This window comes from Corythoichthys intestinalis, chromosome 8, assembly GCF_030265065.1.
Source record: "Corythoichthys intestinalis isolate RoL2023-P3 chromosome 8, ASM3026506v1, whole genome shotgun sequence".
Lineage (NCBI taxonomy): Eukaryota > Metazoa > Chordata > Actinopteri > Syngnathiformes > Syngnathidae > Corythoichthys > Corythoichthys intestinalis.
Window position 1 is genome coordinate 34,032,310 of NC_080402.1, and position 27,991 is coordinate 34,060,300.

The 27,991-nt window shown below is 38.1% G+C and overlaps 2 protein-coding genes across 2 annotated transcripts in view; both read right to left on the reverse strand.

The window, feature by feature from the left end:
- Positions 1 to 356: 356 nt before the first annotated feature.
- mogs (mannosyl-oligosaccharide glucosidase) lies at positions 357 to 12,594 on the reverse strand. Its single transcript, XM_057844654.1, has 5 exons — positions 12,473 to 12,594; positions 11,489 to 11,858; positions 6,339 to 6,565; positions 6,056 to 6,249; positions 357 to 3,118 (listed from the first exon to the last, which is right to left on the reverse strand). The coding sequence occupies exons 2-5, from the start codon at positions 11,841 to 11,843 to the stop codon at positions 1,351 to 1,353; spliced, it is 2,544 nt and encodes an 847-aa protein (XP_057700637.1). The 5' UTR covers positions 11,844 to 11,858; positions 12,473 to 12,594; the 3' UTR covers positions 357 to 1,350.
- A 1,262-nt stretch (positions 12,595 to 13,856) lies between these two features.
- Positions 13,857 to 27,991, reverse strand: part of pdcd4a (programmed cell death 4a) — a 29,834-nt gene continuing 15,699 nt past the window's right edge. Inside the window, exons 4-11 of the mRNA XM_057844571.1 lie at positions 26,371 to 26,484; positions 24,696 to 24,917; positions 24,064 to 24,161; positions 23,833 to 23,947; positions 22,503 to 22,610; positions 20,374 to 20,484; positions 20,148 to 20,287; positions 13,857 to 14,478 (exon numbers count right to left, since the gene is read on the reverse strand). Of these exons, the coding sequence (XP_057700554.1) occupies positions 14,427 to 14,478; positions 20,148 to 20,287; positions 20,374 to 20,484; positions 22,503 to 22,610; positions 23,833 to 23,947; positions 24,064 to 24,161; positions 24,696 to 24,917; positions 26,371 to 26,484 (960 nt within the window). The 3' untranslated portion in view covers positions 13,857 to 14,426. The remainder of the gene's footprint in view (positions 14,479 to 20,147; positions 20,288 to 20,373; positions 20,485 to 22,502; positions 22,611 to 23,832; positions 23,948 to 24,063; positions 24,162 to 24,695; positions 24,918 to 26,370; positions 26,485 to 27,991) is intronic.

Below are 27,991 nucleotides of genomic sequence, written 5' to 3' on the forward strand. Positions count from 1 at the left end.
ATTCCCGATGTGTTTTTAACAAGGGAACAGAACTTGAATAAAAGCTCAATAAAGTCAATTTGTTACACTCCCACACAAACTTATCTACTGCTCAATGTGTTTGCACTGTGAAACTGCACTTTCTAGTCTTTATGCTGCACTATTTATAGGCATGCAACCTCACTGCTCCGCTCCAGGCCTCCAACTTTGTAACCACATTCAGCCCATTCAACAGTCTTGCAGAAGATTGGAGTCACACGCACGCAAGTGGCCAGCATGATTACCAGCCTTTTATATGGAATGTCAAAGTATTAATAAGAATGTTGCCACAAGATGCCCCAGTGTATGTGAGGATGTCACATAGGGTGTAGAGAAGTCAATCTTGGTCTTTTGATGTCAGCGGTGAGAGCCTCACAACCACCTTCCATGAAATTAATGCAAAGAATCTAATCAAATTCATACAAAGCTTGTGCGGCTGCAGTTCGAAAATCGAATTTTAAAAATATTGTGACAAGAGATGCTCTGTTGGCTGTGCTTCCAGTCACAATGTGGAGAAGCTGATGTCAGCTTTGATTCAGGAAATGGTGGCATATACATACCCTTTTATCAATTTATATACAGGCCTTTAATTTTAGCCTTAAAAATTTTTATGCTTAAATACAGGGTGTTCCAAAATGGTTGACCCCATTCTAAATGCCCATATCTCGGAAACTACTTGACCAATCTTAATGAAACTAAATACACTTTATGTTGAAGGTCATAATTTTTATTGGTTAAATTTACAAAGAAAAGAACAAATTTTTGTTGGTTCTATGAGAGATTTTAATAAATGTTGAATATGAGCGCCGCCTGCAAAATGCCTTATCAAAATGCCTTTTCTTTTGAAGTGAACGGCATTTCTTAACCTGAAAAGATAGAAATGCCAAACGTTACACACAAAAACTTGAAACATTTCTACACAAGCTGTGAAAATTTGAGGTCATTCCAATGAAAATTGTCAAAGTTCTTGGCCTACGAAATAGGGTCAAACATTTTGGAACACCCTGTATGTAAAGCCTAATATACATTTATACATAAAAAATATACACACAAAAACGAGTGCATGTCAACGCTTGTGCTTACACATAATTTGTTGCACTTGCAAGCCACATAAAGTATAACAAACATATGTCTTTAAAAACAGTCAAATCATTTATTTTGAAACAACACTGACATGATCAATTCCAGTCCATTTGATCCTGACATGTTAGTCAAAAAGTCAAAAGCAGCAGATAAAATTCCTCTGCTTTTACATCACTGAATGAATGCTGATCACCTTCCCTCCCTCTGCATGTCATGTCTGTGGATCAATAATTTTCAGATGAGATGGCATCAGTACTGCTCAGCCATCATTAGTAATGTTAGGGCTGACCACCCAGTGAAGGGGTGGCTTCCTTGACCCCTGCCAGTGGAATCATTGTACTGTTCCCAGATGTAACCCGTTTCAGCATACTGTCTGTAAACATTTATGATTATGTTAGTCCGGAGTTCCTCGTAAAGAGTAGCTGCCTGCTTCTGATATGTCCCCGGTATGTTGCTGTAGTGGTGAAGGGCTCTCACAGCCAGGTAGTTGATGTTGATCCACACCGGTCCTCGCCAGTAGGGAGCGTCATGTTCTGTGTTTCTCTTCATGTACAACGGATCAGCTTTGGAGAGAGAGCGCAAACCGTACGTTGTCCACAGCTTCCTGGGATCTTTCATGTCTCTGAGGATGTGTTCCATTTTGGGAGAGTCTGGGTGAAGAACCTGCAGTAAGAAGGGGAACAAGCTGACGTAACCCAGAGCGTTGACATACTGCAGTTTTGGAGCCTTGCGGACAGAGCGGACAAGTCGTGTGATCTGTTGGCGGTGATGTCCGTGGTAGATGTACATCATTTCCTGCTGCAAGCTTACGTCTTGAGTGTGGTTGCCGTAGTCGCTAAATGCGCGAAGTTGCTCGGACCAATGAAGCTCATTCAGCAGGTTGTTGTCTGTCAGCACTTGGTGAGTGGATTCATAGTCTTGGTGAGGTTCACCTAAAAGTTTAGCAATCTGAGCCATAATACCAGAGGACAGAGCCATCCAACAGCGCAGGTCCACGTGGCGCTCTTGTGCTGATGGGTGCGAGGCCCGCGGATAGTCGTCTAGACCGGAGGTTAACGTCTTGGGGTTGAGGAACAGATTGGTGTCCTTATCACGGCCACGCCAGCGGTATGAGTTGGGCCAAGGCCCAGACTGAGTGGTGTTGTACCACTCGAACCAGGTCTTGAGTCTGGGGTACAATCGTCGGAGGAATGGTAAAGTGGCCTGCAACTCTGTGCTGTCTGGATTTGATGAGAACTGCTCAATTAGTTCCTGAAGAGCTAAAAAGAGAGTAGGCGGGTTGGCGTTCTCGTTCCGCTGAATTACAAACTCAGTAGGGACCTTGCTGCGAGCCTCATCTCCAAGGATCTGCTCACGGGGGATCCAGCCTTCCATGTTCATCAAGTCTATCCAGTGGGAGACTGCTTCTCTTGTCACTTGGGGGTCCCACTTACTAAGCAGCAGCTGGTGAAAACCCTCGTCCCAAAGAAAACCTCGTGGAAAGAAAGAGCGCGATGGAACGGCAGTAAATAATGCCCCTTCAGGGTACAGCAGCGGATGTTCATTATAGCTGGACTGAACCACTGACTGGCCGAAGAAGTAGCCCATTCCGCCCAACATGTTGCTGAGCGACGCCTTCCCAAACTTAATGTAAGCCTGACTGTAACCTTTTCTTCCGAGCCCAAACGTATTTTCAAACCTAGCATTAAACTCAGCTTTCTTTTTCTCCAGCTCCTGAGTCATGATCGGTCCTACCAGTTGGTTCTGCCGGCTGCGAAAGCTTGCTGACTCGAAGAGCACTTCCATTTGAAAAGGCATCTGAACGGTGACCTGGTGTACCACAAAGTCACCCTCTTTTCTGGACTCTAAGGGTGGCTTCTGTTGGTTGGGCTGAAAGGGGGGCTTGTAGGAATCCACGGCAATGTACACCCTCTTTTCGCCGGACGGTGGGCTGAAGACAAACCTCTGGTTCAGACTGTGCTTCACAATGTCAGTGAGCTTCTCTAAGCCAGGAGTGTGGGTTTGAAGGTAGTTGTAACTGAAAAGGCAGGAAACTATTGATTAGATGTGTTTTCTGAGTGTAGAACTACTGATTTTGAACCATTATTGAGCCAAGGAACATATTTCACAGATAATTCTTTGGATACACACAACCAAACCAAAATATGTCCCAAAAAATACCTTTAGATTGAAACAATGAGTTCTTACGTCAATTTGCTCAATATTTATTCATTCAAATGAAATATGGGACAGTTTAATTCAACATAACATGTAATAATACAGTCTGATTCAACATTCCACCATCCAGTCTACAATGGCCAATGTTAGTGGTGACCCATTGGCCAGTGGGTGATTGTGTCGGGCTAACAGGACGTGACAGATGCTGAATCAATTTAACAGTCCAATACAAATGTTAGAACTAAATAAGATGTAAATGCTACATTAAAAAAAAACATCCAAACTATTCTTTCACGGCAAATCTACAAGATTTTAAATGCACTCAGTGAATTTGATGGGATCCTTGCTAAACTAATCAATATATTCATCTCGATCTGTTCATCGCACACCCATATTTACAACAATGTTCAGGTAGCTCTCTATTGCTGTTGAAACTTTGTAATTTGTAACACTTTTTTTATGTCTATGGCAACAAATAACATTGGCTTCTAATAATTATCATTATTATAAAAGGATGACAAGGATTAATGAACAAGGGAAAATGGAGAAGCCATGTTGGCGGCCAAGCTATCAAGAGATAAGCTTACAGCTTTGGAGCTACAACACCCTCTAAAAGATGTGCTGTTTAGCTTCAAATAAAGATTTTTCAGCTTTTTTGTTTGAATAATATAGGACCACAATTGAAAGAAAGAAAAAAAATGTAAAATCAAAACTTAAGCAGGGTGCCAAATGTAATTGTGAACAGCAGATTTAATTGCCTGGGTCACAGAGTACACTAATGACAGAAGTTTGGCTGAAACCGCGTGACAGTGGAGGATAACCAACGGTGAACAGCAATTCATCAGGCAAATTATTACGTTTGTCTGAAGAAAAGACAAAATACACTTTAATTTACAGACGGGCAAGCAATACTTTTTTGGACTTGGGTGTATGGCCACATTCCTTTGATGCTTGTTCGCTTTTTTCCCCACATACTACGATACAAATTTTACCATGACCACGAGAAACAAAAAAGAAAAGAGAAAGTTTTATCCATAAAATGAAAAATATTTGTGCGATCTGTGATTCAGAAATTAAAGTAGGCATGAGGGGATATGGTATATTTAAATGACCATTGATAGTTTTAGACACTGCCAATTTACAATATAATAGCAGATAACAACCAAGAGCCTCTCCAAATAGGCCTATTGATTTATGGTGTGGAAGGAAAATGTTCCACGTATGTTATGTTTATATGTACAAATGTTTATATGTACAATGTAAGGAGCTCAAATTTGTCATCTAGTATTAATAAAATGGGTAAATTATATTTTATTATCTGAATGCCATGTAACATTGTTAATGTTAACATTCTCCAGCAAATGTCCCTCCTTAACTGATTAACATGACAGCAAACATAACTGCCAGTCGCCACTGTAACGTACCTTTAGATGATGCTAAGATACACCTTTGTCAGCTTCAAACAATATTGAAGTTACTGCTTTTGCTGTAATACCTGCTGTGCACTGCCATCATGTGGATGGCTCTTTTAAATGTTATTTCATACAACAGAGGAGGAATCAGTTTTAACAGATCAGCATAATGCGCTTGGACTTTGCTTTGCACATAGCACATGCTGTAAACTAAAGGTCGGGAACGTATGTGTCATGAGCTACAACTGGCTGTTTTGAGGATTGCACCTGGCACTGCACAAATTGTGAATGCGCTTGGTTGCAACACAGAAAGACATGACCTCTTGCCATGTTATAACATAGTATTTGATACTCTTAAAATTGTTGGTCTTCCATTTAAATTTATTTGTATTTAGAATCTATAAATTCTATAGCTAGATCAATATTAGCTGTGGGAGTGGAGTAAAAAAAGAATTCATGAGATGCGTTATAATTAACTATTTAAATGATAGATATCCAATCATGAGCCTCTTCTCATCCTTCTGCTGTGAAATTAGATTAGTTTGTCTGTAGTAGATGTCCGATCCATTTGAACTAGGAGAGTTAACAATGAAACGTTCATTGGCTGCTAGACCTCCTTATTCATACGGATCGGACATCTAAGGCTGTCAATGGTAGCCAATGAGTTAACACAGTTTAATCACATAGCAATATTAGTCCCAACAAGCTACAAGTTATACTTGAAAGGATTTTAGTTGATGAATTATTCAAATAAAAACTCTTGAAAATCTTCCAATTAATTACATTTTAATAAACTGCATAAAGTGCACATCTTTCTTCTTCTGGAATGGTAAATGGTGTTATACTTATATAGCGCTTTTCCACCTTTCAAGGCGCTCAAAGCGCTTAACACTATCTCGCCATAAGAAGAACCAGTACATAAAATGGTCATTTAAGAGGCTTAAAACTCCCGAGTAACCTTTAAAAAAAAAAAAAAATTCTACTTCAGGTGGTCCCCAAACCTTTTTTTCACCATGGAAGTATTTCATGTGAAAACATATGTCAACAAGCCTTTTCAACAAGCAAGCACATTATAGTAGGAAGGTTGTTGATTGTTTTCCTGAGCCTTACTTTTTTTGTTAATATGCCAAAGTTACTGTTTGGTCAGTGTAAAACCCATTCATTATGATACAAGCTCTGGTTCGTCTATCAACCGTCAGTGGTGGCCAATGAGTTGTTTGTATTTTTCCCATTCCCCTGTCAATAACGCATAACTGACTAACCGATCAATCAGCAGGCTGTACTGCATTTGATGGTGAGCAAGCTACGTATTTAATGTGGATCATACTTGTAGTTCAGGTTCTGCTTGGCAACACTGATCCAACATTATGAATTCACATGCTTACCTGGCATATTTAGGACTTTTTAAATCCCCGGCAACTGGTTTTTGGAACGTTATCTTGAAATTGCCAAGCTCTTCTGAGACGCCTGTAATGGAAGCGAGGCGGTCTTTTTCCTCCACATGAGCCTCCAATGAGCCTTGGGTATCCGCCGCAGCGTAAAACATCAGGGAGATGACTGCCGGCTTCGGGGCAGAGCTCTGTTGGGTAGAAAACAAAAAGACAACGATCAGTTCGTTCTAAGCAGTTGCTATAGAAACAGTGTCACACATATAATGTTTCTATTCACGTGTTGCTTAGCTGTGACCCTCCAGGTCCAGTCTCCACCGTGATCCCCTCCCACTCTCTTGACAAACTCGGTGGTCAGTGTGAAATTTTTTTCTTTGATTTCCTGGATGCCGAAGTTCATCCCGTCGTGCATCAACCAGCCGTAACCTTGCAAGTGATCACTTTGCTCGCAGGTATGCCTAAGGTTCACATCCATGACTTCTGAAAACTGATTCATCCACATCATACCTGATGATGCAAACAGAAGGAGCATACTATATAACAGAATTTTATAGATGTACAGTACTGGCCAATGCGTACTGCATTATGCATAATACCTTACACACAAATCAAAAATATATTCAAAAATGTTCATTAGTCGTTTTTTAAATAACATTCTAATATTTTACATTTCCAAAGAAGAATTTGAAGTTTCAGCTATTATTCAGCTGCTTTTAATGATGTTTAGGTACTTATGAAGCTGGTACAGTATAAAAGTCAGAATTTTGGTGTATCATGGTGACAACACTGTTGTCAGTTAATCCTCTTTAAATTGACAAGCACTTTATAGAGTCTGCAGAGTACAGAAGGTCCTCGGTTTTTAACCGTGTAGTCATAAGAGGGGTCTAAGGTTAAGAAGAACGGAACACAATGAATTAGTCTGGGCAGAAGTATAAAGTGTCTGCCGTAATGTGGCAAACATTTTTTTAATCCTGTTTTATATTTATGTTCTATGTGTGTTCATCATGCAAATATTTACCGCACAAATGACTTTACCACTATGATAGCTTGGGTTGTTCACGAACTATTCCGTGTACTTTACTGTTGTTAACACTCGAGACCGGAAATTTTGAAGACCTTTGTCTGGTCTAAGTCTCAACTCAAAATATTCCTACCGTCTAGGTCTCGGTTTCAGGACTTTCTGTCAAGACTGGTACAGCACCAAAACTGATCTCCCACCATTTTAACTTCATTAATTTAGTAGCCAGTATATTCCATCCTGACAATATCTTAAAGGTGTATTGTATTACCTTATAAAGTTTTTTTTTTTTTTTTAGTAATGCACTTATATGATACTCTACCACTCACATTTCAGTTATAAACCGCCGCAGTCGCTCATGTTTCTTAAATGAAATGAAGTTTGTCTTTAAAACACAAGTTTTAAATTCAAGGATTCCTATTTTTATAAGTATTTAGTTATAAAAACACGTTAAGATATGAGATTTTCGCATAATGTGTTTTGAAATTGCTTTGGCTGTCAAATGTATTAAAAATACAATTAATATTAAAGATTGAATTCTCTATAACTTTCCAAACTTTTTTTTTCTTTTTCTTTTCAAAGTTTACAGTCTCAGCTGGTCTTTGACTTGACTCAGTCTCAGCTGGTCTTTGTCTCGGCTTGTGGTCTTGGACTTGACTCAGTCTCGACTTCCAAATATCTTGGTCATGTCTTGCTCTTAGTGACCTCTAGTCTTGGAGACTGTGGGCCACGAGCAGTGTGCTTTTGAGAACAACACTGGCATTCAAGTCAGTTGTAAAATGAGGACCATCTACAGTGGTGTGTACTTCAAATTTAAAAAGCCCCTCAAAAAAGGAGCTGACACATCGGGCAGAAAGTGGTACATGCAATTTTGTACAACAGGCTATTCACGCACACTAATATGGCAAATCTACACAAGATAAATCTGCTCCATTTAGGGAAGAGAGTTAAAATTCAAGCAACGATGAATTTATTTTTGCACTGGAATTAAATTTAATTTACAATCTGTGTACACGAACTTGACTCACATTCTGTAATCCTCTATCCCAGTTCTCAAAGTTTGTTACGGAGGCTCCCTCTAGTGGTATACGAAAGATTTACTGAATTAAATGTTCACCTTTTTTAATACACTTCAGTGCGTTCATCAAGTACAGGTTAGCTGAATTCAATATATTGCAGAGCTGTTTCTTTTCGAATATTAAGAAACAATTTCTAAGTGCGATACAATTTAACTCAGTCTTTAGGTACGTTAGCATATTTTACCCTCAAATCTTGGTGCAGTGTTAATAATCAAACTGCGCTTATAAAATGAATATAACGTCTGCCTTTCACACCCCCGATTATTTAGTTATTTTCAAATATTAGAGAAAAACTAATTGTAATACTATTATAACGCAATCCTTTGGTATATCTGGTATATTAGTTATATTGGCTCATCTGCTCAGTTGCGCCTTCATCACTCTCATCGGCATGTCTCCTCTGCTCTTTTAACAGCGGACACCCATATTTACACACGTGTCGAGGTGGCAGCATCATTTAGGCTGATTTAAAGTATTAATACACAATTAAATTAGGGATGACCCCATCACATATTTTTCCACCCGAGACAACTGATTTTGAGAATCTGCCGATACGGAGTCCGAATCAAATACCGAAATAGTTATTTATTTATTGAACAAAAGTTACAAACATGTTACAGTACTGTTTACAGTACTTCCTCTGCTGCTTTTTCCGGGAGTGTTGCAGAGTATAAAACGTATACAATTTTTGTTTCTTTTGGCAATGCCACTGTATTTCTGGATTATTTTGTTACCTTGTAGCCTTTAAATTTTAATTTTTTCTTAAAAACTAAAAACTCGATCCTTTTCACCTGTTTCCGATCCGCTGAAAACTGGCGCGATCGACCCAATTTCCTATCACGTGATAGATCGGGGACAAGCCTAAATAAAAGTAATCAATACACTCCCAGTGCTTCAGCTAAGGTGGCACTCTTCTTCTTCTTCTATTACTCTTATAATTCAGACAGAAAAGGTATGTGTAGTTTAGTAATGTCCCTGATGCCATTACATGATAGGAAATTGGGCCTGAACACGTCATTTTCAGAGGATTGAAATTGGGTGTAAAAGATCAGATCTTTAAAATGTATTATGTTTATATATATTTTAATTTTTAAGTATTCAATCATTTTGACTGGGAAGTCAAAGTCAAATTGGATTGGAAATCTATCGCCATCAAAGGCAGTGAAACATGATCACTCAATGTCTGCCTTCCCAATTGAAATGGATTTGATGTCTACAACTGTCAATAGAAGTGAATGCAAGAAGCAAGAAAATAATCCAGACGTATATTGGCCCCCCAAAAATTAAAATGCTATATTTACACTAATGAAACAAACTTTGCAGAAAAAGAATGTGAAGTGACAGCAAAAACGTCCAACAATCACAACCAAGGTATTTCAACTTATCATACAGTACGTTTGTTCTATATAACTACACACATTTATTATAAAAGTTCCTAATTAGATCTGGCTGCCGTTTGCTGGTGGATTAATCGTTATACGTGCAGTATTATTGAGTCTGCATGTGACACGAAAAAGCATGTTTATTTCATAATACACGCGGCATTTTATGCTCCTGAATAATATGGACCGCTTGGAGGTGTGTGGAAGCGATCGCTATATTTAGTTTTTTGAATCCCGCGCCATGAAAATGAGTGACTTCCGGCTTCGGTCTTGCATTGAGGAGGAGGGCGCTGTGCCGTGTACGGGTGAAGGCGTCCTCTTCACTAAACAGCCGTACTGTTGTGTATGAGGACTAAGGATTCAGCTGATTTTGCGGATTAATACATTTATTTTTCGCATCACGCCAGCCAAACGGCTGCAGAAAAATCTGAGGGAGAGGCGTGTGCGCCTCTTTGGAGTTTCAGAAGGTTCCCATTCACCGTGGATATTGGCCAAAACAAGCCCTACTACAGTGGGACCATTGGACTTACGAGGAAGTGAGTAAACATCTTGTTTTGTATAATGTCAAATACGAATACAGCGATTACAAAGTAAACATTACAAACTTTCTTTAAATAAAGGACTACTTACGCTTGATCATTGATAGGCATATACAGTAAAAAGCTCTCCTCGTGCACATTAGCTGCACGTTAGCTGCACAACAACTGCAGCCGCCCTCCTTTGGGGAACGAACTGTAAATTGCTCTCCGCTGGGCGGTTTGCCGATCCACAAAGACAATCGACAACCCAGTCATCATGTCAAATAATCCGGGCTAGTTATGTGTGGTTTTCCGCTTCGAAGACTTTGAAACATCACTCGGTTCGGGTTAGCATGTCGGCTAGCTGTCACGCCTCTTGGTTTGTTTACATTCTCCGAAGCCGGGGAAGGGAAATGACATATGTCCGATTTAGGTGTCATAAAATATCGTTCGGGAGGTGCGACAGTAAAGGTGAAGTCGACAGTTTTGACCATTATGGAGTAATTTTGCCATGTCGTACTGAATAAGTGCATTTTTATTATTTCATATTCCATTTAGCACAAGACTGTTATTTGTCATGACCATGACATTTATTTAGCAATTGGGGAAAATACTTGGATAAAAAGAATATCCTGTAAAAATGTTGAAGTAAAGAGACAGAAACAATGACATTTTGCAGCTCTCTTCGTCACGTTTTCCTCATTGTGAATAGTTCCCCCTCAACGGGCTGACTGGTCCTTCTCAAGCCATTTATTTAGTAATTGGGGAAAATACTTGGATAAAAAGAATATCCTGTAAAAATGTTGGAGTAGAGAGACTGAAACAATGACATTTTGTGGCTATCTTCGTCGCGTTTTCCTCATTCTGAATAATTCCCCTTCAATTGGCTCAATAGTAAAACCAATGAGCCCAGTCTCCCGCTGACATCACCCACCTGTTGGGGACGCTAGAGCCCTATAATGGTAGGCGTGGCTGACCGGCAGATTAAAAGACTAATTTCTCGTCATCTGCGTTTTGCTAAATTGTTGTATATAGTCGAATCGTCTCAAAATATGATTCTAATTCACATAATAATGCTATTTTAAGACTTTATTTCTCCTGTCGTATGCTCTTTAATGTGTTATATATGTGTATACATGCTTTTGTGATTCATGAAAAAAAATAAGCGAAACCTCTGCCTTTTTTCCATAGTTTTCGGCCAAATACTAGTATACATAAGTATATCGATTTTGGCCCAAATGATAGTATTCGTAGAGCCAATATTCTTTGATGCAGTGAAAAGTGAAATGTTTAGGAACCGTTGCGCTATACGAGACCATTTAAAAGCTTTTGTTTTAATCATTATTTTAGTTATGCCAGTAAATATAACAGACGTAACCACCATGGAATGACTTCTTGGCTGTTTTATAAAGCCCCAAACAGAATATGCCTACCTGTTACAATTGACCTTGGACTCCTTGTTTTCATGCCAAAGTAGACCTGAGGCCTGTAGGAACCCCAGAATCTTTCTGGCGATACAGTTGCACTGGTGGAATTGGCATCCAGAACACGAGGTGACGGGTGCAATGTCACAACCCGCTTGGCTAGAGTGGAGCGCATGTAAAGAGCATAGAAGAACCAGATGAGACTGACCAAGCAGAGAACAATGGAGATGTTGATAAATATTTTGCCAATGTCCATTTTCTTCTTTTTTTTCTCCTTGCGATATAACACAGGGGGCTTCTCATCTTTCTTTAGGAGAGGGGGATTGGGATCTCCGGTCACCACCCTCTTTCGATGCCTGGCCATCCTGCACTTGTCAACCTGCACACAAGAGGAATTTGTAGCGCTCAAAGCCAAAAACATAATGAAGTATAATAACAAAGTAAATAAAGAAGTAAATCTGAATTTTAATAGGTAAAAATGTGGCGGCTACACAACTTAATCAAATGCAGTCTAGTGGACACTACACGTGGTTAGTCCACAATTACAACTATAATTTAAGCAGTATTTTGAGAGAGACTATATTGGGATAGTACCATTTCTCATGTAAAACTCAGTAATTTGGCTATTCTTTGAATCTTTCATAATGTTATGAGGGCAGACACCGTTTTGGGGTGGAAGCTGTATTTAAAAATTGAAGAGAGGATGCTATGTTATTTCTTCTTCTTGACAGTTTTTAAACTTTATTTTGATGGTCTTGACATCCAAATGTTCATCTTGTCTCCCTCACGCGTAAAAATAACTTGCACATGTACCCGTTGGGCTCTCGACACGTCAGTTATTGCAACGTTGCACACACGCCTCTCTTGCTAGTCACGGCATTGAAGATAACATTAACTAAAGCATTCGGTAGGCACCAAAATGAGTTGTCGATTACTCAAACAAAAAATACAAGGCTAATTAAAATTATGTTCATTGAGTAAACGATTACCCACCTGTCAACAGACCTCGCCTCGTCTTTTCATTATGTCTTGTTAACTGACGTGCTACTTCCGCGTTTACGTCCCTTCTAGATGACGTCTTGATCACGCGCCTGAATATGATGCCTTCATATCAGTTATCGCAAAATATAACACCATTATTTTATTTTTATTTATTTTCCATGTATGTTTTGGTGTTTGTCTTGCGCAGTTTTGTATCTGATGAGCTGTAGTGTGTGTGTGTTATTGTTTGAATAAAATAAAAAAATATTTTTAAAACACCTTTATAATCTGGAAAATATCTATTAAGAAATAAAGTTAAGAAATCACACGCAAAATACTTCACAGTTGCTATCCTGTAAAGGCAACGATGGTAAAATTTAAAGTTAATGTTGATACGTTAAGTTATATGTTCTTTTAAGACACTATGAATAAATTCTGATCTTGTTTTTTATTATCATTTTAATTTTCGTCTTAACTATTGTTGCTGTTATCTCGACAATATCATTGGTTCAGATTTTTTTTTCTTTTTTTTTTTTGTTTCGCTATTATTTTTATTTTCTCATGTCCAAATAAAGCATTCATTTATTCTTTTTGTGCAAATGCAGAGGAAATTGTTTCCCATATGTTTAGGACTGTACTTACTCTCATATATTTTGGTTTGACCTGAACAATTTTATGAACTCCAAGTTTGAGCTCTCATTGAAAATAGTTTTTAGATATATTTTGTTTGGCCTATCCAACCTTAAAAATGTAGAAATATATAAATGTTATAAATCTTAATTTTGGAAAAATTCCACATTCACGGTGTAAAATATGTAACTCAAAAGACAAAATTGAGATTTTGCAAACAACAAAGTTTGTGTTGAAAATAACCCCAACCCTTTTATTATTTTTTTTTTCATGTTAATTTCCCGACTGTGTGTATAGTTCACCCCATGTTTGTATTTATGTATTTGTTGTAAATAAAGTAAAAAAAAAAATAATAAAAAAAGAATGCGTAATATAACGCGCCTAATGTAACTGCTGTTAAAAAGTTTGGGGGGGGGGGGGTTCCACATAATTACTGCTTTGAGTGAAATTGAATCAAATGTGTCTTCTATTTGTGTAGTTTTTCTTTTCAGGATTTTAACAATTTAATCTAAAGATTGAATCTGCAAGTTCTTAATCTTTTAGTATAACGATGATTGCATTTTTTTCTTTATTACAATGTTGGCAAGGCCCTTGGAGGACAATATAGCGAAAAAAAAACAGTGGCCTAAGAATTACAAAATTGAAATATTTTTAAATCTATTTGTCGAAGCAGAACACTTATTTCCACCTCCTTTAGACCCTTCATCATGGTCGACAAAGGAGACGGGAGATGACTACTAGCAACAAATGTGGTTTGTAAACATGTTTAATGCACCTCTTTATATATACACATGCTGCAAATAAAAACACAAAAGTCATGTTGCCTTTTTTAATGAATGAAAAGATTTTTTATATTCAAACTTTGGTCAACATGTAAACAGAAAGCAGTGAAGTGTCACTGTTAAACAAAACCATCTCAGGGACAATTGAAAAAAAAATTGTCCATTTAACACCCCAATAGCAGGTCCATTTCCCCTCTTTTCACAGCTATGAGTTATTTTTAAAAGAAAATAAAGTACAAAAGCTGAAATGAAAGGGTGGATCAACCCAATAAACAATGAACATTTTTACAAAAAAAAAAAAAAAAAAAAACTGCGATGAACAAGATGAAGGGAACTGGCTTCCATTTTTATTTATTTTTTAACATGTCCAGTTTTTGTCTGGAATTGGTTTCACTTTCACCAAAAACGCTGTGGCATAAAGATGATGATCACGGTGATGATGTCATCAGGAGGAGGAATTTCATGCTGACATGTCCAGATGAAACTGACGCAAAGCTAAACCAGCCAGCCTCCTCCTACTCCTGACAATGCTCTTCATCATTTCAATTTTTTAATCAATTTTTTATCTTGCCGCCGTCACCTTCGCTTACCATGCGCTTGCGCCCTCTATTGGGGGAAAAAACAAATCGGTTAGTGGAATGGTCTCTCCTAAATCTAACAAACACTGGCACTATTATTATAATGGACATAAAAAACATGTCTTCAGAACAACTTTCATTTGGCAGAAGTATGACATTGGTGCAACCTGAACGTGCCACTTCCCCACATACATTTACAACCCAGTGAACTAAGTTCAGACCCTTGATATGTTGTTTTTACACAACATTGGTCAATCTGAATAGCTCGGGAGCAAATCTCTTGCGTTTCTCAATCAGTGAGTGTTTGTAAATTGGAATGAACGTAGCAAATTTCATTGTAATTAGGACCGAATCACAGCTGCAGTTAGTGTGCACTTCATTCCTCACAATACTGTTTATGCACAGAGTAAAAATAAACTTGTTCCTATCCTACCGTCTGTTCAAGGTTTCGAAAAGGCTTGATTAAATCAATAACATTTCCTTTTAGTAGTGGTTGCTTTTATGCAGTTGAAGGTTGTTTGGGTGAGGACTGCTGTCACGTGACGACAGAGACGATTGTTTGAGGGCTAGGCAGCTATCAGCACAGCAGTGTACAGTAAGATATTAGTAAACTAACAATTTACCATATAGCTGTGTCTGGTTTTATGTGGGTGTGCGATGATATGAGTGCCACTTGAGTGCAGCGCTCTGAATAATTAATTGAACAGCATATTTTAAACACTCCTGAGATTGCACAGGCATTTTCAACACAGCCTAGTTGGAACACATTCGCTGTGATATCACAAAAGATTTTGGCGTTTTGAAAGGGCGTTTCAAAATCAATTAATTTACAGAATGTTCCATAATTGATATCATTGGTGTTTTTGTCAACAATGACGGTAACGAAAATATTTTGTCAACAAACATTTTTTTCATGACGATAACAAGATGAAAATGTCTCGGAAGAATAAAATATGACGAGCCGAATGCCACTTTTCGTCTAATGAGATGACAACGAGACTAAAATGAGGACTAGTTTTCGTCATATATTCACAACAGCTGCGTTTCAAAAAGTTTTAGCCACCCTCGGTCATTTGCCTCAGCGCTTGCCCTCGAGGGGAATCCCCGCCTCCATCTTAAGGCATGTTCCATTTCTCTAAACAGCTGAAGCGAACTTGGGGAGATCGACCTTTGAGGGCTTAGTGATCGAGTCAACAATGATGGTCAAGCCAGAGTATATATCCCACAATGCATTGCAGTGGTGCATGAAAAATATGCCCATGCGGTGACGATAATAAAGCTCAAACACTGTTGGCGCCATTTGTAACACAAAATGAACAAAAGAATACACAAATATAAAGAGAAAAAATAATGAAATAAATAAAAATATAAAAGTATATTTTATCATTGACTTTTACTTTTTTTCCCATTGAAAAACACAAATAGAAAAAACAATGGCAATTTTTTTCTTTGCCTTTCCCTTTTCACTTTGCCTTTTCTATTTCGCTTGTCGTTGTTTTGCAATTGCCTTTGCTTTTACCAAAATGAATGGTCTGTCATCAAATGGCGTTGGGTGGGACTACAACTAAAGTCAGCTAAACTTAAAGTAGCTTAACCTATTTGAACAACAAAACGGTCTACAAATGATAATGTGAAGACAAATAATGAGTTGCCCAAATAAAATTTGATACAAAACTAATAATTGTGATAATTGCCAGCTTCCGGTGTATTGCTATCAAGCACGGAATACGTCTGTATTTTAATGACATGAGTCCGCGTGTATTTCGTGTGATTTGAAATAGGCAGTATTAGAGGTGTGCAGCCACACCGCCCTCACGATTCGATTCGATTACGATTCGGAAGGGCACGATTCGATTCGATTCAATTCGATTCAGAGGGTCACGATTCGATTCGGTTCGATTCGGCAATGCTTTGCGATGCATTAAAGCCTGGGATGCATTAAAATTCTAAAGCAAAGCATATTTTTCGTGAATCATGAGCCAACACAAGCGGACAGACATTAAACAACTTTTTATTGGCTCTTGTGTCACTCCTGGTTGAAGTCAAATGAAAATAGTATACTTTCATATATATCTTAAAAAAAAAAAAAAAAAAAAAAAAAAAAAAAAACAGATCACAGCATTTAATTAGTGCTTTGAATGAGACCAGGGCTTCACACAGTGCAACATCTGAACTCCTGTGCAAAATCAGTAATAACAGTCACTGTATTTTAGTCACAATGACCCATCAATAAAAATATTCAAGTAAATATTAAAGAAAACGACAAAGAAAATATTGTAGTGCAGCAGCATCTTTATCGCAATCCAGGGATCAGTTCAGTTGCAAACAAAACATCAATTAAATTGAAATGTAGAACAAAAGTAAAATGTAGGCCTAGCCTATCTTATATCTATAATATTTCTCGCTCCCTCTTTCTCCGTTTCAGCCATTGTTATGTTATGTCCTATCTCTCTGCTCTCTCGATTACAACTGCGCTTGTCTGTGACGTTACTCCGGTAAGGAAGCGGATTTGGGTTCCTCGTCCCCCCTGCGTAGAGGTTAGATCTTGTGCCCGAACCCGACCCGAAATGTTAAGCATTCACGTTTCGGTGGGTCGGGTCGGGCCGCCGCGCCGGACTAATAAATTGTTAAAAAAGAAAAAAAAAAAAATGCGCAGAGGGCTGTGGGGCAGCCCTCTTTTTCTTCTTCTCCTCCTGTTATTTCGTTGTGTGAATGCTTTTATAATTCTCATAAAAAATATGTAGACTATTTAAATATTGAGTAAATTTGCGTTTTTTTCCTGCCAACTGAGAATTCGTTACGAAAGACACTTTTATTTACGCACACAAAGGCAAATGTGATCCTTTTGGATCTTCTCCTCTGTGTGTCTGTAAAACCGTGTTTTTTTTTTTTTTTTTAATCAAACTTTCCCAGCGTTATTTCGTTGTGTAAATGCTTCTATAAATTTCATAAAAATATGTAGACTATTTAAATATTGAGTAAACTTGCGTTTTTTTTCTGCCAACTGAGAATTCGTTACGAAAGACACTTTTATTTATGCACACAAAGGCAAATGTGATCCTTTCGAATCTTCTCCTCTGTGTGTCTGTAAAACCGTGTTTTTTTTTTTTAATCAAACTTTCCCAGCGTTATTTCGTTGTGTAAATGCTTCTATAAATTTCATAAAAATATGTAGACTATTTAAATATTGAGTAAACTTGCGTTTTTTGTCTGCCAACTGAGAATTTGTTAGGAAAGACACTTTTATTTATGCACACAAAGGCAAATGTGATCCTTTCTAATCTTCTCCTCTGTGTGTCTGCAAAACCGTGTTTTTTTAATATTAAACTTTCCCAGCATTATTTCGTTGTGTAAAGGCTTTTATAACTCCTATAAAAATATGTAGACTATTTAAACAGTAAGAAAACTTGAAGAAATGAAAATAAATTGCTGCTGCTGCTGCGTTTTTTTTTTTTTTTCCGCATCACTCGGCTCGGGCATGCAAATCTATAGTTAATTGATCTGGCCGGTCGGGCTTCAATACCAACGGGCCGTGTCGGGTTGGGCTGGAATTTTTTTAGGCCCGATCTAACCTCTACGGGCTTGCTTTGAATGTAAAGTAGCTCTCTCTACACGTAAACATGAGAATAACAATACAAATGGGGAAACCAAATCCATTGCATCACCGGAATTGCGCAGGGAAGATTTTTTTAACGTACTTATATATTTTAAAATGCGCTGAATCGATTCAGCGTGTTGCCCGCATCGAATCGAATCGTCCCTGCCCCGCATCGGGATGCATCGCCGCATCGATTATTGTTGACACCCTTAGGCAGTATAGACCTACTCCAACAACATGTGGTTGATCCATGATTGTCTGGCCTGTGAGTGAACGAGGGCAAGTGTGTTCCATTACCGCTTTCACTACACCTCCGCCCGCCAAGTGGACGCCGTGTGACGTCATTGCAAGGACTGAGGGCAAGTGAGCGAGGGTGACTCAAACTGTTTTTGAAATGCAGCCAATGTGTGTGGCATTTCCTTATTGTACGTATTAGGGTGCTGTATTTTTTCCCCATAGTTATAAACGCGAGCTGCCTCACAGCCCTGCCTCCGTTGCGCACCATTAGTTCATGCAATGGATGCTGCCGTGTTGTCTCTGTCATGGTCGCCGGTGGAGAGACACAAAACGAGCCTAACTGGCTGCCGTGTTTTAAGGTTGGTACATGTCTTCTTGTGCCCTTATTTAAGAACTGTAACCTGTGTTCATTTTCCATTAATTATCAAGTTTCGTCATAGGAGTGACCAGTTGAGAGTCGGAACTCCAAAGTTGCTGCGGGAACCAGCTTGAGCCTCGCTGCTTGGTGAATCAGCTTGCCACTGCAGCTTCCTGCTTGTTATTAAACAATTATTAAGATCAGCTTCTCACACCGAGCAGCACTCGAGTAAACTTTATAATTGCATAGGTTTTATACTTCTAATAATTCGGGAAAGCATTATTACTGTTGCTGACAACTGCAGTACATAGAGTATTTCAATTCATTTCCTTTTCGTTTTTAGTCTTTTTGGTTGTGGGAAATTAACAGTTTAATTTGTGACATTGTCTTGCGTTTGCTGTGGTTGTTTTGTGTTCAGTTCCAACTTTGCTAATTTCTTCCTGCAAGGGCAGAGGTGGGTAGAGTAGCCAAACATTTAACTCAAGTATGAGGAGCGTTACTTTAAAATAATAAATCTAAATGCTAGTCATCCAAAAAATGTACTCAAGTACAATTTAAAAAAGTATTTGGTGAAAAGAATACTCAAGTAATAAGTAACATTGGGAGTAGCTGCTTACATTTTTTTTTTTTTTTAAACAATGGTATTTTTTTTTCTTAGCACAAAGTTATCTATATGAACTGTTGTTATAATGATACTGTACAATAACCCATTACATAACTACATTATGCCAAAGAAATAAAAAAAAAAAATAAATTAAAAAAAAAAAAAAAAAAAAAAAAAAAAAAAAAAACACAAACATTAAATTCCAGCGAGAGAAAAATATGACAGAAATGAAGCATTATTCGTCCAAAGAGCATTAGTCCCCTCTAGTGGGGAAAATAGTTCCTAGTTTGAATAGTGATTAGTTCCTTCATAATTACTATTATGAAATCAAAAGGATCATATCTCCGGTTTTCCGTGGTCAATCGGTGCCAAATAAAAACTGGGAGAGAGGTTAAAATCTGCGCTTTCGAGTCATGTTGAGGGCAGCGTTATATGTCAAATACTTTATTTTCAACCTGCATCTTAACCATTTTTTGGTCGTTTGGTCGAGTGCTGCACGTTCCCCCCGCCATTTTACGGGCCCGCTAATTGGTATGACTTTTTTTGTGTCTCTGATGTTCAAGCTCTGAAACTAACCACTAGTTTCTCACCAGCTACACAGTAGGCCTGCTTGGGTTTTTCTTTAACTTAAGTTACCTATATTTTACTTTTACTTGAGTCAAACTAAAGTAAGAGCCAATTAATTTGAATACAATTTTTGACTACTCTATCCATGTTAGTCATGAAATCTTGTTTAATACACTCTACACGTTGACTAGCTACTTTTGCTAAATGAGATTTTCTGACCAAATAGTCCATAATCATCTTAACATGTTTTCTGACTGCTCCCATGACACTCAGATTTCAAAGGTCCACTGTACACTGCCAAATGAAGGTAGACTTATTAGGTACTGAACCAACCTGGAGGGGCATGCATCTCTTAGCTGCTTGGAGATGACAGATTGCTGGTAGCAGAGGTCCACAAAGGTCTCCATGATCGTGTGGGCATGCGGCACGTCAAGGTTTATTTCGGGGAGCTCATCGTAGACCCGCTGGAAGCCCTACAGAGGCAAAGGTAATCAAGCACAAGCATTCTTAAAGTGTAGCGGAGAGGTCAATAATTGTTCATACAGAACAAGAGACTGACTCTGTTCATCTGATCCACGGTAAGGTGGCCCGTCTTCCAAAGGGACTCCAGCAGCTTGATGATCATGGGGCTGGCTGCATCCCCTTTGGACTCCAGCACCATTATAATCGCCTGAAAACAAAAAACAAATTTTGGTCCCTAAATGTCACATTTGAGGTAACAATAATAAAAGTCTATGTGTATTTAACCCTTTAACACCTAAGCCTATTTTGGCCGAATTTGCATGCATTTGATGTTGCCTTTATATTTCAAAGAAAAAATTGTTTACAATGCCCAAATTGGGTCCCTTTTTTCAGGACACCTTGAACTTCATGTCTAAACTGTTGTTTTCTTCACTGACCAATTATAATCCACATTTTGGACCCAAAAAGACAAAAAAAAATCCCAAAATCTTTTTTCAAAATTTGTAATGTTGACGTCCCATTGACAACCAAACATGCTCGACCAACCATTTTGAAGCTTGATAATATTTATTCAACTTGTTAGGATAAACATTCAATAGAAAAAAATAAGACTGAATAGTTTTATGTTTGACAGTTCAACACAAACAGCAGGTATGGTCATAGGCGTTTTTGGCCTTTACACATACTATGGTCAAAACAGGTTATATAGTGTGCAAAACAGTGAGAAAAAAAATTATATATATCATCTATCACAAAAAGGGTTTGGAAGATATCTCTTTGTGAAGTTAGGTGTTATACCCATCACCTTATCAAAAGTATATACGTACATGCAATCAAACTTCTCGAATGCACATCTACATAAAAATTGAAAAGATTATAGTGAAGAAAAAATATATATAACATTGAAAAAAGTATTTTCAAAAATATTGACAAGTTGAATTCAAATTTTTCAGGCATGCGACCCAATAAAGTTTTTTTTTTTTTTTTTTTTTTGCGCACTCAATAAAGCTTCTTGAACAGGTCACGGAGGGAGCTGCGTCACACTTAACGTCATACAGCCTACTCTTTCGCCGTTTGCGCTCTACTGTCACTTCTAGTCGCCAAGATACCGATTCATCAGAGGAAAACAACGACAAATACGACTCATCTTCTTCCTTGAGTTAATGAAATAATGCATTAGCTTGTGCTAAATGTAGTTTTAGATTCATTCTGCACGTTTCAAAGTCGCTCGCTCAAACAAACCGGTGTTGTGCATTTTTCGGCACAACACCGGCCGTTGCTTGCTTCGCATGCCTCCCTTTCAATAGTTGGCGCCTCGCTCGGAAATTTATTAAAAATGATCACATTCGGTTCGTCCTTCCTGACATCACAACGACACTTGGGATAAGTAGTCTCTTGTGCTGCTTTCGGTTTTGAAAAAGGACAAGAAATGATGGAAATATGGAGATGGATACATGGTCCATGCAGCGTTTTAATGAATATTTATGAGTGCAATAAAACTATAAAACTCAAATGACATTATCTCCCGTTTTTCTTGGCTGATTGACTTCAAATAAAAACTGGTGTGGACATCAACTTCCGCACTTTCAAACGAGACCTACCAGCAGCACGTGGGTGATGTAATTACAGCGTGACGAAGCTTCAAAGACGATATGGGTAAACGCGTCGCTGCCGACACGTTCGGTGTTAAAGGGTTAAACTAGGTTATTCTCAATATACAATAATAAATTGCAGGTACTCTGACAATAAATCATTAATTAATTCATTAATTAAATTTCTGGCCAATTAAGTCAGTTTTCTTATTTAAATTCAATAGTGTTCTGCTTTTTTACCTGGAATGTGAATGTTCTTAATTTATTTTGGTTTGATTGGTTGGGATAGGTTCCAGCACCCCCATTTGAAGTGGGCTGCCTTGAGGATGAGCGGCATGGGAAATGAATGAATGAATGAATGAATGAATGGTAAAAAATGAATTGAAAATGTAGTCAATGTCCAATAAAACAAGGAGTCTTTGTTGTGAAACAAATTCTATTTTAGTCCTTTTTTATTTTATTATTATTATTTTGCACTTGGCTATATGCAAGTGAGCAGATATTTCTGGAAGATCCAGTCAATCTATTAAATATTTATTGAATTATGTTGATTTTTTTTAACCAGAATGTGGGGTATGGTAGTTTGTGTTGCCATGTAAGCGTTTGTTGAAATGGAGTACAGTACATCTGATACCTCGTAGACAAGCTCATGATGGAAGTGGGGAACTTCAAGTTCACGCAGGCAACGCTCAGCCTCCAGCACATCTCCGGAGGTCAGGTATTCTTTTAGCAGAAGGTTCATCTAGAACAAAAATTCACAGTTGAAGAAATTATGGTTAAATGATGCTTCAAAATGAATTTGACGTAATTTCATTTGACATTCCGATTTGAATGTTTCAATGGTTAAGGGTTAGCATTTGGGTTTATGGTCAGAATATCTCTCCTGTCAAATGCTGTTTAACATATAGAAAACATAAATAATATTTTGCTGTATTTTCTGGGTTTATTTTATTCATTAAAGTAAACTGAGCGTCAACACCTGGTACCAGTATTAATACTATAGTTTATATTTTAAAACAAACAAAAAATGTTTTAGGGTTGCAACTTCACATGATAGTGGCAAAATAATCAGACCTTTGGCAACCTTTGGTTTAAATGCATTTCTCATCTTGTAAGGAGTCAAGTATGCCTTAAGTGCTACCTAACCATGGAATAGTCAATGCCCTAGATTCACCCCCTGGCCAGTGTAGGGCACTGCAAGTGATTCACATGTGCACAAAGGCCACATTCGACCAAACAACAACAAAATGATGACCAAAGCAAGAAGCATTGGCGTGAAGCCAGTGCTTTTAAATGACATGTCAATTTGGATTGAAGTGCACTTTTTTAAGCTGTGCAGAATTCAGTGACTTCCACGAAATGTAGGTATTGAAATAAAGCAAGGCGAACAAAAGTTAAAATCCTGAGAGGCGTACACAATGCTGCAATAAATGTCTACTTTCAAAGTGTTTTTCTTTGTACAAACATTACTTTGACTATCATGTAAACTACCGTACTTGAAGTCCCAACACCCAACTTAGCAGCACCAAAAATTCCAGCATACACCACTCGGGCATTAAGCAATAAAACAATGACTGTGGTGTGCAGGTGTGTGTGTATTTAACCCCCTGCAATGAAAAGGCCCAAAGTTGGAATAACAACAAAGCAGGGGCCACAATGGCTTCTCTGTTTGCCCTTCAAAATGTCCACACAAGATCGTGTCAGTCTGCATACACAATTGACTGTCTCCTGGGAGGCAAATGCATCACGCAACAGGGTAGGCAAACCAGGCGATGGCCTATGGCCCCGACTTTTCTGCATACGCAAATGCATTGTGCACAAACTTTTGCATTCCAGTGTAGGACAGCCTGCAATTGAATTTACATGTATGGTTCAGGACATTTTTAGCACCTTTAGTTGAGACTGTGCTAGCAGATTTTCAAATGTAGTGACATAATCACTCGTGGACTCGTGACAAATCATACCTCTTTGATGAGATGCTTGACAGGTCTGAGGCCACCGCCCACGCCCCACACATTATCCAGACGCACCATTGCTCCTTTTATGGAGAGCAGTACAGCAGCACGGTCCAAAGCCACTCTGACAACATACAAAATTAGAATTAGTATGAAAAACTGCACATAGACTAACACCCCCCCTCCCCAAACAAAGCAGGTGATAATATCAAAACATTTGACAGACGCTAAAGTATTTACCTGGCATGGTCACAGTCAACTTTGCCTTTGTAACAGTCCAGAAAAGACATTGGAAGGACGTGATCCGCTATGGCTCTGGCTATAAACTGGCCTAACATCTAGCATACAGAACATAGAAAAAATATTTCAAAGGCGACCATAGCAAACAGGATGCAGACAGAGCATTTTTATGAGGCGTGTTCAACAATTAATTAAATTTGTAGAACAATAACACAGTGCATTGCACTTGCTAGTGCAGCTAGACAAGATCATAGATTCTGGTTGTGATGTCATAAACAGAATTGCTGAAAAAAAGGTGGTGTTCTCTGATACATTGCTTTGAGTGGGAAAAACTATGAAATGGTAAAAAGCAGCAATATTTGAGTGTCAAATTCGTTTTCTACATGTAAAATTATATTCACCAATTCATAGCGCCTTTAAGTGTAGGATAGTATTGACAAAGAAGGCTCCTTACAAGTAGTTTGCAGACGTGACAAACGCAGGCGAAAAGACCCTCCAACTTCACAACTAATTTACATCTTCGTGTACCGTTGCACCCTTACTGTCGTACCACGTCACCTCTCACAGTACCAACACAAGTATTTGTTTCGTTTGAACGTTAAACCAAATAAATTTAAGGATGAAGAGTGTACCTGAGGAGCCTCGGGAGTGTCTAGCATGAGGTCGGGCAACTCTTTAAGCATCTTGTCAAAGGCCCGCGCCATGTCGCTTTGGGTCAGCACCTTGACGGACAGATCGGACAGCAGGCGGGAGGTGAGCTCTCGGTGGCTGGCTTTGCCTTCCAGAGACAAGGAGACGGCCACCGACGAGAACTCGTATTTGTGGGATCCCAAGTTGAGCTCCTGCAGCAGCATCTTTTGGCACATGTGTCACTCTGTTAGCGATACACTTGAACCCAATATTAGGTGCAACTACAAGGTGTGCATTGAGAATTAGCCATAAATATGTTCATTATTGGGGTTGTAATCTGAGCTGGATCTCTGAGGAGGGTATGTTTTCAAACTGTCATTATGCTTGCACCATGTGAGTCCTCAGAGCATAGCAAACCCTAACTCTACTAGCCACTTAGCTAATTAGCATATTCACAAATTTTGTTGGAGAACAAAGTATTACATTAGAGCCAACAGATGGAATGTTTGGTTGAACTCATTGTTTTTTGTGTATTTTTTGAGGGGGGGTTAATTTAAAATGTCCAATTCTAGTGTGCAATATCAAAAGTGAAAGCATGTTTCTGCTTCTCTCGTGATGGATTACGTGATCAAACTGTTCTTGGTGGTGGTACAGTAGTTGTGTGCAGACTCAAATTAACAAGATTTGGAATCTAAATGGCTAAATCTTAACATAACTGTTGGAGTAACTGTGTTTAAGGAATGAAATAATTCATGCTTAATTTTAGTTAGTCAATAGGTAGGATAACCTGTGTCTAGCCAGTCGTTCTTTGTCCTGAGCCATGTGGCCCCCATGAAGTCTATGTATTTTATTCTATGTTGCTTCCCTTGTACTTTTTGTTCTAAATAAATAGAAGAAGCAAGAAATTGGAGGCCAGAGTGGGAAGACTGGAGCTGATCTCCAGGGATATGCTTCTTTCCATTAAAATGTAACATGCCTCATGCATGACAATGTTAGATTGCCCTTTAACCCTAACATTAAATTGGCGCATAGGTCGCCAGTTGTGAGAACCGATGCACACTTGTGCAAGATTTATATTTTTTCCCTTAGTTAATGTTAAAGTTCAAATTGATAATTGAAAATGCTTTCAAATAATTCTTCTTGGTTCTGAAAACCTTGCATTTGAACATTTTATTGCCACTGTCCATAGCCTAAAAGGACTGAGTAAACCAGGGGTCTCCAAACTGGTCCTCTAGGCCGCTGTAGGTCCTGGTTTTTGGTCATATCGATCAAGCCGACAGTTTAACCAATGATGTTTTTGCTAAAACAAGTAGCCCCTGAATGCAATCAACTAAAACTGTACACTAGATTGGTGAAAAGGTGTCGTTGTACTTTGTTGGAATGAAATCCTGCACCCACTGCGGGCCTATGTGGAATAGTTTAAAGACCCATGGAGCACAGTGACTGATTATCTGATCAATGTAAGACAAATGTGGACTTGAACTAATTGTTGATGTATTCTTTTTTTATTAGCAGAAGAATACACACTGACTGTTTGTTTTTGTAATGTTTTATTAAATTTAAAGCATTGCTTTAATCATAACACTAAAAAGGATTTCAAGAAGTTCCCCATAAAGACCACATACCTTACTGTTGCATCAAGCTTTAAATGCTCACTTAAATCATGCTTTCACTCACCTGGACCTCTTTGGTGTCTCCATGTTCAAAGTACTCCTGGACAATTGGGTTGACCATTTTCCCCAGGTCCCTCTTGTCCACTTCCGGAACAACTTTTGCATAAACAGTGTCTCCCTTTAAACAACAAAGGACATAAGATGTTAAGAAAGCAAACTTGACAGTAGGCAATGCAACTAATTCATGATTGTTATTAGGCCTGAACGATATTGGAAAAAACTATTGTTGCGATTTTTTTTAGGTTTGCAATATATTGCGATATTATATTGCGATATTAAAAAAAAAAAGATCTATCTTTTTTAAAGAAATTTTCACTAAATGACTTGAATAGCTGTTTGGAAATACTTTACATAACACACCGTGACCACAGTGTATTCATATAATACTGTTTAATTTGTGAATGATGAAGATTTCTGTATGAAGGTATCCAGGAAGTCATGTCTGCACAAAATAGATCATTTATTGAATACAATATTTTACACTTCAACAGCAGCAAATAAATTTTGAATACAATATTTTACACTTCAACAGCAGCAAATAAATTAAATGATAAATAAAAGAGCAGGTGCATTAGTCCCCTAAGTTTTTGACAAAATATAACAATAAATAAAAACTTCTGTAAAATAACAACAAAGTTGTCAACATATTTGAACAAAAATATTAAATATGACAAATAAAAGAGTTGTTCACAAACTATAACAATAAATAAAAACCTCAGTAAAACAACAAAGTTGTCAACATATTTGAACAAAAATATTAAATATGACAAAAGAGTTCACAAACTATAACAATACATAAAAACCTCAGTTAAACAACAAAGTTGTCAACATATTTGAACTTAAATATTAAATCTGACTAATAAAAGTGCAAGTGCATTAGTCCCCTGAGTTGTTTACACAAAATATAACAATATAAAACTGCAAAACGGCAACAAAGTTGTAAAAATATTTCAACAAAAATATTAAGTATCAAAACTTTATGTGCAGCTGTACTATATATAGTCATTTGAAAAATACGGTTTACAATAAATTTAAATATAAACGAAACAAACTCAGTTGAACTTGTAAATAATTGAACTGAATAACTGCAAATAACTGTGATGAATAACAGAACCGTTTTAACTCCCAAATTTCCTGCCTTCCTGATAGCTGTCACATGAATAAAAAGAAGAAAAGACATTCCTTCAGCTGTGTTATGTATTTGTCTGCATATCGTCCACCTTCCTTGCTCAGCAATTCTCAAGTGGGTCTCATAGGTTTTTGGCCAAGACTATTAGTTTATCCACTATAGCAGGCTTGAGACAAGAACGTTGGCACGTAACAATGTTCCCACCTGTGCTAAAAAGCCTCTGATGGGGAGCTCGTAGCAGGAATGCATAGATACCTGCGTTTTAAATGGTCCCACATGTTTGACAGATTACTTCTTGTTGAGGCAACCATGGCGAGGCACTGTCGACAGGGCTGTTTTTTGTCCCTTATAGTCTTGTTCTTGCCAAAATACTTCCAAAACTCCTTTTGGATACAGTCTTCCTTGCTCCTCCAACGTGTTGATTGCTTGCTTTCACTTTGAGAACGGGCCCTCCTCCCTCCGCTCTGCTGTTCGGCCCCTCCTCCCTTCACTCCGC